This window comes from Chaetodon auriga, chromosome 24 (genome assembly GCF_051107435.1).
Source record: "Chaetodon auriga isolate fChaAug3 chromosome 24, fChaAug3.hap1, whole genome shotgun sequence".
In the NCBI taxonomy this organism is placed as follows: domain Eukaryota; kingdom Metazoa; phylum Chordata; class Actinopteri; order Chaetodontiformes; family Chaetodontidae; genus Chaetodon; species Chaetodon auriga.
This window is the reverse complement of record NC_135097.1, coordinates 440,001-450,000: the sequence shown is the minus strand read 5'-3', so window position 1 is coordinate 450,000 and position 10,000 is coordinate 440,001. Positions and strand designations below refer to the sequence as shown.

Below are 10,000 nucleotides of genomic sequence, written 5' to 3'. Positions count from 1 at the left end.
ACAGCAGGAAAAAGGAGACATGAGATGGAGGTCGATGTGACATGTAAACACACTGCAGCGGCCATCTTACATACAGCTGCAGCGTGTGTGTGTGTGTGTGTGTGTGTGTGTAGGTGTGTGTGTGCGTCTTCTGTCTGTCTGTGGGACTTCCATCACTGATAAACTACTGTCACACAGAGTGATGGCTAAGAGAAACTGAGGGAGCATGAAGAGCAAGAAAGAAAGAAAAAGAGACAGGAAGAAAAAAGAACGAAAGAAAGAAAGAAAGAAAGAAAGTGTCTGCCTGTCTGTCTGTCTGCAAAGCATCATGGGAAACGGAGGACACCGCTGCCTGGTCAGGGCCAGTTAATGACATCACTTCCCCGACCAAAACCTGCTGGAATGTGGCGGTGGATCCAATGAGCCAATCAGAGGCCAGAATTCACACAGACAGACAGACAGGAAGTCAGGGAGGGAGGAGCACACAGGAAGAGGAAGAGGAAGAGGAGCCTCCTCCCACCACTGCAGGGAGGGGTCAAAGGTCACACCAGAGTATCAGGGTCTCACCTTTCACCTGGTTACCATAGAGACAACATGGAGACAGAGAGTCCAACTCACTGCCAGTTGTGTGTGTTTGTGTGTGTGTGTGTGTGTGTGTGTGTGTGTGTGTGTGTGTGTGTGTGTGTGTTAATTTGAACATGTAAATATACGAAAACACACACACACACACACACACACACACACACACACACACACACACACATCAGTGACTAAACAGGCTGTGAGTGTGCATGTGCGGGTATGTGTGTGTGGAGGGGGGGCGAGGTCGTCAGCAGGTCAGGGGGAGGTGGGGGAGGAAGTGAGGTGTCAGCCTGTCACCCTATCAGCTGACAGATCACCTGCTGATTGACAGGTATGATCATTACCATGGCGACAGGCTGCCTATCTGTCTCTTCTTTCAGAACACACATCTGCCAGCTGTGTGTGTGTGTGTGTGTGTGTGTGTGTGTGTGTGTGTGTGTGTGTGTGTGTGTGCCTCATGGGTCTTGGGGTGACTCTTGGGGTCCTGATTCACCTTCAGGGGTCCCTGAAGTTCCACGGGTTCTTGGGGTCCCTGCAGCAGTGTCTGAGGACCCTGCAGGGCTCTTTCTTCTGGAACATTCTGGACGTGTCTGACAAGGACGAGGAGGACGAGGACGCAGAGGGAGCTGAAGGACGGGGTCAGTGTTGGTGAGGCAACGCTGGTCCATCATTGCTAACGTGACGTTCACAGGTAGGTCCTTAGAGTCCACAGAGACCACAGAGTCCACAGAGACCAGAGTCCACAGAGACCACAGAGTCCACAGAGACCAGAGTCCACTGAGTCCTCAGAGACCAGAGTCCACAGAGTCCACTGGGTCCACAGAGACCAGAGTCCACAGAGACCAGAGTCCACAGAGTCCACACCCTGTGACGTTACGCTCAGCCAGGACGACTTCCTGTTCACACCTCACGCCTCCAGCAGCACGGCGTCCTGGACTGTGGACTCTGATTGTGGATCCCGTTGATTCTTGATAAACATTCGTCTTCCTGAAGTACAGAACATCACATGTCAGCGTCATGGTTCCTTCTTTACTTCCTGCAGGTCTGATGATGGCGGCCTTCGCGTCAGCCGCGACCTCTGGATGGCTGAATCCTGCCTCCTTCCACCAATCAGCCGCCGTGCTGTCTATGAGTCATCGTTTGTCTCACAGTGGTTGGACAGAGGGCGCGGCTCGTCTCCGTCGTCTTCCTGTGATTATTCACAGACAGGCAGCTAGCGGCTAAAGCTAACCACTGCCAGCGCAGAGCAGCGTGAGCAGCGGTTAGCGGTGCTGATCCTGTCAGGTGACTCCAGGGACGAGTGGGGTTTCCTTCAGCAGGTCCCAGGGGCTCTGCAGGTGCTCCCACAGGTCCCAGAACAGCCACAGGGTTTCCTTTGGTACGATGGAGGTCAGCGGGTTTGTCACACACACACACACACACACACACACACACACACACACACACACACAAACTGAAAACACACACACTGAACACACACACACACACACACACACACACTGAAAACACGCGCGCGCGCACACACACACACACTGAAAACACGCGCACACACACAGAACACACAAACTGTACACACACACACACACACACACACAACACACAAACTGAAAACACACACACACACACACACACAACACACAAACTGAAAACACACACACACACACACACACACAAGTACTGAGGTACTTCAGAGCTGTCAGCACTGATCATCCTGGAGAGAGAGACACAGAGCAGGAGGGCAGGCAAAATATCTCACACACACACACACACACACACACACACACACACACACACACACACACACACACACACACACACACACACAGCTCTCAGTTGACACACAAACCTTCTGTTTCTTCGTTTCTCTGCCAACAATGTGCTCATTAAAGTGAAATAACATGTTGAATGTTCCTTCCTATACATCTCACACACACACACAGAAAACACACACACACACACACACACACACACTCTGCTGGTCCAGTCAGCAGCTGCTTCTCATAAAGTAAAAACTCGCCGTCGTCGTCTGGAAGTCATTTCTGTCCAAACAGCTCTGAGACGAGAAGCTGCAGCGTTTCACTGAGGAGACGAGACCACGTCCACCTCGTCATGTGACCGGCGGCGGCCATGACACACGCTGGAGCCGCAGAGAAAGGACTCAGATCCTTCACTGAAGAACTCAGAGCTGTGAAGAAGTTCACGTACTGCTTTGAAAATGCATGTAAGTCTAAACAGGAAGATGTACTCTCTCACACACACACACACACACACACACACACACACACACACTCACACTCACACTCACACACACACACACACACACACACACTGCTGTGGAACACCATCTTTCTCTTGTGGGTTTTATGAATCCACACGTTTGTGAGGACAGAGGTGGACATTCGTGATTGGCCTCCATGTTTACGACGTCCTGACGCCGCAGGCCGTCAACGCCATGACATCAGCGGCTGCGTCCTCTTTCTGCTTACAATGCAGGGCTCTGGACCCCAAAGAGGTCACAAGATAAGCCAGAGGGGTCATGAGAGGGAACCCAAACGACGTGAAATACTCAGCTTCTGACAGCGTCTTCGGCGTCTGCGGTCTTCATCGCTCAGTGAGCTCACGTGAACGAGGCGCTCCGTTAAAACACGCTAACTGTGCAAATCAAATGAGCTGACTGTAACCACGGAGACAAACCGTTGGCTTTATACCTGTTAGCTTGGTGCATTAGCGCCAAAGGATGCTGCGTCAGCTGCCGTCACTTCCTGTTTGCACTGTAAGCAGTGATGATTGGACGTCCTTCGCTTTCACTCGTTAATGACTCAGATAATAAACAGCTGATTTAGTCACACGTTCGTGTATCTGCTGAGCTCGTGAGGCTAAGCTAACAAGCCTTTCCCGCTTTGTTTAGCAGTTCAGGTTTCTCTTCACACGTACTGACTGACTGAATCCACCAATCAACAGAGGCAACAACAATGACGTCACCGCGGCAGCCTCAATGTGCAGACCTCGATCTCGGTGCAGTGCTGTTATTGGCTCATTGGCAGTTTGACTGACAGGTCTGGGGACCAATGGGAGTCAGTTTACATGATTCCATTAAATGAACGCAATGTTTTATTTGTTTGTTTTCAGCAAGTCAGCCAATCAAATCACAGGAGAATTGATCTCAGACTCATGTTTAGTGGCAGATTTAAACAGATATTGATCATCAATCAGACATTTTGATGACGGTCTTTACATTTCAACAGATCTGCTTCACGCTGGGACTGCACTGATTCTGGTCTTATTATTATTACTGTGGTAAGAAAAACCTGGAAGAGAGCTGGTGAGCATCTAACGACGGCTGAGCCGCCCACACGACGTCCACCGCACGGCGTGGACAGGACGGACAGAGTAAAGTGTGTCTATCATTGAGACGTGACGACCTGCGCAGTGTTCAGGTCTTTCAGAACACACTCAGGTAACTCTGACAGCTCGTTCGACCTGAGCTCGCTCAGCATGACCTCCAGAGTCCTGAGACGGACGGAGATCAAAGTCTGGAGCAGCAAACGGCCAAATGTTGGTGTTTCAGAGGAGGCGGAGCTGACGAGCGGGCCGGTTTTCAACACGTCGCGTCAGACACACAATCTTTGTCCTGAACCTTGGATCCTCTCACTCAACCCCGTCCCACAGAGACAAAGACAAAGACTTTTTCTTTTCTTTACAAAATAAAATGACGTTTTCTCTTTAATGTCAGTTTAGTATAAAAACACTGATCTCCTGCTCGGCTTCAAAACATGACCATTATCAAATATCAGCTATAAAAAGTGCTAAAATACAAAACCAACAACAGTTCTACAATCCAACATTTCCAATATTTCTGTTGATGTGGTCGTCAGATCTGAACCAGCTCCCACACTCACAGATGTGAGGACGGCCACAGCTCGACTCGCTTTTTACGTCTTAAAACTGTTTAATGTAAAATCTGCTAAAACTTGCTGAATCTGTGGACCGACGTCTTCCTCTGCGGCGGCTTGGATCCGGATGCTTTAAACTGAAGTGAAAAGTGAAAGACAGGTCTTTTCTTTCATTCACTGCATTGCAAATTTTGCAAACTTTGAACAAACCTTTCAAGTCTACAGTGATTAGTTTTTGTCTTTAAATGATTTTAAACCAAACATCATCATTAAATCACACGTCATCTAAACGATTTTAGGCGACGCGTCGCTTAAAAGTTTAAAAACAGTTCTGGATCCCTCAGAATGGGGAATGTTTGAGGGTGCAGGCTCAATGAAATCCACGTTAACTGCTGTGAAAAACACCATCCACCGGTGCGTTTAAGGAACTCGTCCTTTTGAGTTCTTTTAAATGAAGTAAATATTCCAGCTGGTCTTCCTTCAGGTCTCCCAGTACTCCAAAGAGTTTCTTCACCTGGATGATCACAGTCATGTGGATGAAACCTCGAGGACGTTCTGTCACCAAAGCTTCGAATCTCGTGGGTTCCTGAAGATTTCCTCCAAAGGTTGACCGTCGTTTTCTGAGGCCGTCCCAGAAGATCCCTCACAGATGATGACGAGTAAGATGCTGAAACTCTGCCAGAACATCTCGACAGGTCTCATCATGAATCCCCTCCGAAGGTCCTGATGCTCCTCGGGCAAATGTTCCCTCGTTGATGTGGATTACCGAGCAGCCTGTCTGGAATTCCTGTGAATTAGTCGAATATTCCACAACATTGTTTAAAATATCCTCAAGAGTTCCTCAAAATATTTGGTTAAAGTAAAGAGCAAAAAGAGATTTCCACAGCACTGAATGTTCATTCAGACTTCAGAAAAATCCCTTTGGTTCTTCCTGAACATCCCTCGCTTCAGTTTGGACCAACAGCTGATTCATCCATCCATCCTGTTCTGCATTTCCAGTGGAATCCCACAGAGATCAGGGTACAGTCCTGAGTCTGCTGGGATTCCTGTTTCGTCGTTTTTAGACCCATCGACGGTGCAGTGGTGTCACTGTGTGACGGACAAGGCTTGGAACCAATCCCAGCTGTGCTTTCACACAGGGGGCGGGCTTATTGATAACAGTATGGCCAAAGGAGGCAGTTACAACATCTCTATGGCCAATAAGAGTGTCTGCTGAACTAAACTGCTCCTGCGTCCTCGCTGTGCAAGATGATTGGCTGTTTGGCTGAAGACTGAATCCAGGATCTGGAGCAGGACCAGCTTTGGTTTTCCTGAGCAGTAAATGGCTGACGTGGGCTGGCAAGGCAGGTCTACATATGTCCTGAGTGTTGGCCAACCAGGTGCTGGCTTCACTTTAAAAAGCCTTACAGTGGTCACCTCTGTCTTTGGTTCTGATTGGTCAGATGAACAAAGCGGGTGGAGTCTGGTTGCACCTGAGTCAAACATGAAGCGGTAACTGTGCGTTCAGTATTTAGCGGTCTGCAGTTTCTTGTGCTTCCTAAACATCACAGCTCTGTTTCACCTGATGCCTCTCATTGGTCCGACCATCAGGAGGCGTGGTCTCACAATGGCTTCCCAGTTGGTCCAAATGACTGCATCAATGTTCAGAGCCATCCTGAGTGTTGTGGATTTGGACAGTATCACTGGGAAGAGCTGTGATTGGTCAGTAGAGGAGGGTGGGCGGGACTTTGTGTATCCTGAGCGTCTGTATGGAGGAGAGGATTTTCTTCTGGTGGCCAGCGAGGGTCACACCCACTCTGAGCAGGTCTCTATGGAAACAGAGAGTATGGAAAGTTGTTAGATACAGTCTGTTGCTGATTGGCTGGAACAGTGTCATGTGACTCGGCCTGAACGACTTCTTCCTTCAGTCACAGAGCAGGGCTGTGGATTGACGCCATTGACTCCCTGAGTGCTGACTGGCAGGCAGCTGGACATGGACACAGAGACGCGGCGCTGCATGAGCAGACATGACAGGAAGGCTTGGAGTGCATCTTACTCAGTGTTCAGCTGTGAGACGATGTCCAGGCTCGTGAACCCGGCCTGCAGGAAGCTCTGCTCGTATCGCTCCATCTTTATGGCTCGAAGCCACTCAGAGACCGAACCGCAGGCTGAGAGAGGAGGGGGGACGCGCTGGTCCAACAGAGGCTGGGACGGACTGGGAGACAGACAGGCAGAGAGACAGACAGGATTAATGACACTGAAGCAGGCAGGAGGAGGGAGGAGAAGCATCCAGTACGAGCAGCTTCAGACCTGAGGACGCTTCTTTCTGACAGACAGTTTTCAGAGTGCGTCCATCCAGACAGACAGACAGACAGACAGTCAGACAGACAGACAGACAGACAGACAGCTGACAGACAGACAGACAGACAGACAGACATCAGTCTGAGCTTTAATCCAATGTGAACTGTTCAGCACCAGTTCATGGACACAACTCTTCTGTCTGAACAGCTGTCAATCACACAAGTGGCTGCCCCCCCAAGCTCCGCCCACCACACACACACACACACACACACACACACACACACACACACACACACACACACACACACACACACAGACTCTGACCTTTGACCTCTAACCCCCAGTAGCTGAATGAATGGCATTCCCCAAGTGCCAATCAACCCCCCCCTTAACGAGGTGTGTCAACGAGCCTCACCTCCGTCCCTCCGGGTGCATCACCTTCAGGGAGGCGGGGTTTCGGATCAGCCTATCGAGCGACGCCACCACATCACAGAACCTCGGCCGGTTGGCTCGTTCCTTCTGCCAGCAGTCCAGCATGAGTGCGTGCAGGGAGGAGGGACAATCCGGCGGCGGGGGCAGCCGGTAGTCCTGCTCGATGGCGTTGATCACCTGACAGAGAGATAGGACAGCAGGACAGGAGAGGAGACATGGGACAGACAGGAGAGAGGGACAGAAGAAGAGGACAGGCAGGAGAGAGGGACAGAAGAAGAGGACAGGCAGGAGAGAGGGACAGAAGAAGAGGACAGGCAGGAGAGAGGGACAGAAGAAGAGGACAGGCAGGAGAGAGGGACAGAAGAAGAGGACAGGCAGGAGAGAGGGACAGAAGAAGAGGACAGACAGGAGAGAGGGACAGAAGAAGAGGACAGACAGGAGAGAGGGACAGAAGAAGAGGACAGGCAGGAGAGAGGGACAGAAGAAGAGGACAGGCAGGAGAGAGGGACAGAAGAAGAGGACAGGCAGGCGCAGACAGACTCTCGTGACTCGTTCTTTCAGTTGTCTAATTGTACATTTCGTTGTGACGAGTTGAAAACAGAAGCTGCTGTGACGCTGAACCCTGATCGATTTTCCACCTGTTCTTCCTCTGACGTGTCCGGGCGCTCACCTGTTTAATGACCGAATCACCACCTGTTTCAAACAGCTGATGATCTTCTATTGGGGCTGTTTTATGTTTGCAGTCTGAATGTTTGATGCACGTCAAGCTGCAGCGGTTGTGTTGTTATCTGGTGCTGCCACAAACAAAAAGTTTTTTCTTACATCCTGGTTGCTCATGTCCCAATATGGTCGTTCTCCGTATGACATCACTTCCCACATAACGATGCCGTAACTCCACGCGTCACTGGCTGATGTAAACTTCCTGCAAATCAGTCAAATAAGTACTTCTATATGATGAGTATTTATGATATTGGTACTTCTTTTCCTGCCCACCGACAGTACAACAACCTGCAGCACTGACGCTCACCTGTAGGCGATGGCCTCAGGTGCCGTCCAGCGGATAGGAATCTTTCCTCCCTGAGAGGAGACACAGTCAGTTAGTTGATGGACGGACGCTGACAGAGACAACAGTAGGTGGTGACTGGTCATAGCACAGAACGACAGAGGACCGATAACAGGACCCTGAGGGACACCACATCTGACGGTTATGTTAGATTTTATACTAAAACCTGATAAAAACGTCTGCATTTTGAAGAACTGCGCCACCTGCAGGGCTGTTACAGAAGTACTTCAGCAGAGCAGAGAGGGTGACTGGATGCGAACTCGCTTAGACTCACCAGAGAGCTGGTGTACGTCGGGTCAGACGAGTTCTCAGTGAGGAACCTGCTGAGACCAAAGTCTGACACCTGGAACAGACAAAAACAAGAGTGATGGATCACCGCCGCTCAAAGTGACAGACAGGTGGCAGGCAGACAGGTGAGCAGACAGTCTCACCTTACAGACCAGGTTGGAGTTGACCAGGATGTTTCGAGCCGCCAGGTCTCTATGGACGAAGCTCATGTCGGACAGATACTTCATCCCCGCCGCGATCCCACGTAACATCCCCACCAGCTGGATGGTGGTGAACTGTCCGTCATTCACCTGCACAGACCAGTCATGTGATCAGCAGAGACGAGCAGGGCGCGGCGCCGCGTGATCGCTGAGGCTGAAAAACTTTGCTTTTCCACACAATTTCAGACGACGATGATCACAATACTGAGAACAACAAGTATCTGTTACAGGTCAGGCAGGGCTCGAGACCGCGGCCAAAATGGTCGCATATGCGAGTAAGAATTTCATGTGGTCGCGTTCGTGCGAGCGCATCAGTTTTATGGCTCCGTGTTAGACATTGTGGTTGAAAGTCGTCCTTTTTTTCGCTGGCTTAGTCAGCCGCCTCCACCTGCACTCTCTCCTGTTGAGACAGCGCCGTCGCGTGCACATAAGCCGTCGCGTACACGCGCAGCGCACAGAACTTCACGACACCAAGACGAGCGTTTCGCTATTCTCAAAAATGAAGCGGTCTATCGCTGATTTTTTTTTTCCAAAAACTAAATAAGGAGAGAGAGGAGGAGACTGGTGGTGAGGTAGAGCCAGCAAAAGGTGCCGAATCAGACGACCTGTCGGGACCAATGCATCACCCCAAACACTGAGCCCCTCCCGACTTTTTTCCAGCGGATGGATGAGAGTAATCGCTCAATAGAAGAGAACGAAACGGTCATTAAGTTTAACACTGCCTGTAACACAGAAAGAGGAACTCCCGTTCACACAATTCAAATCCCAGATCGCACTGATGGAAACAAACGGGCTGAATGTGAACCAACCTATGCCAACGACAAGGCAGGGGAAAAGTTAGTGTAGAGCCCTGTGAGAGACAGACAGGTCTGCATGACGAGAGACAGACAGGTCCACATGATGAGAGACAGACAGGTCTACATGATGAGAGACAGACAGGTCCACAGGATGAGAGACAGACAGGTCTGCATGATGAGAGACAGACAGGTCCACAGGATGAGAGACAGACAGGTCTGCATGATGAGAGACAGACAGGTCCGCATGATGAGAGACAGACAGGTCTACAGGATGAGAGACAGACAGGTCCGCATGATGAGAGACAGACAGGTCCGCATGATGAGAGACAGACAGGTCTACATGATGAGAGACAGACAGGTCTGCATGATGAGAGACAGACAGGTCCGCATGATGAGAGACAGACAGGTCTATAGGATGAGAGACAGACAGGTCTACATGATGAGAGACAGACAGGTTTACATGATGAGAGACAGACAGGTCCACAT

The 10,000-nt window shown here is 50.3% G+C and overlaps 1 protein-coding gene across 2 annotated transcripts in view; it reads right to left on the bottom strand.

Annotated features, from left to right (window-relative positions):
• Nucleotides 1-4,260: 4,260 nt before the first annotated feature.
• The window catches only part of LOC143316914 (ephrin type-B receptor 4b-like), a 20,285-nt gene continuing 14,545 nt past the window's right edge, over nucleotides 4,261-10,000 (bottom strand). For both annotated transcript variants that reach the window (XM_076724718.1, XM_076724719.1), the window contains exons 15-21: nucleotides 8,661-8,807; nucleotides 8,504-8,572; nucleotides 8,194-8,243; nucleotides 7,989-8,088; nucleotides 7,150-7,343; nucleotides 6,490-6,648; nucleotides 4,261-6,262 (exon numbers count right to left, since the gene is read on the bottom strand). In XM_076724718.1, the coding sequence (XP_076580833.1) occupies nucleotides 6,157-6,262; nucleotides 6,490-6,648; nucleotides 7,150-7,343; nucleotides 7,989-8,088; nucleotides 8,194-8,243; nucleotides 8,504-8,572; nucleotides 8,661-8,807 (825 nt within the window). In that variant the 3' untranslated portion in view covers nucleotides 4,261-6,156. The remainder of the gene's footprint in view (nucleotides 6,263-6,489; nucleotides 6,649-7,149; nucleotides 7,344-7,988; nucleotides 8,089-8,193; nucleotides 8,244-8,503; nucleotides 8,573-8,660; nucleotides 8,808-10,000) is intronic.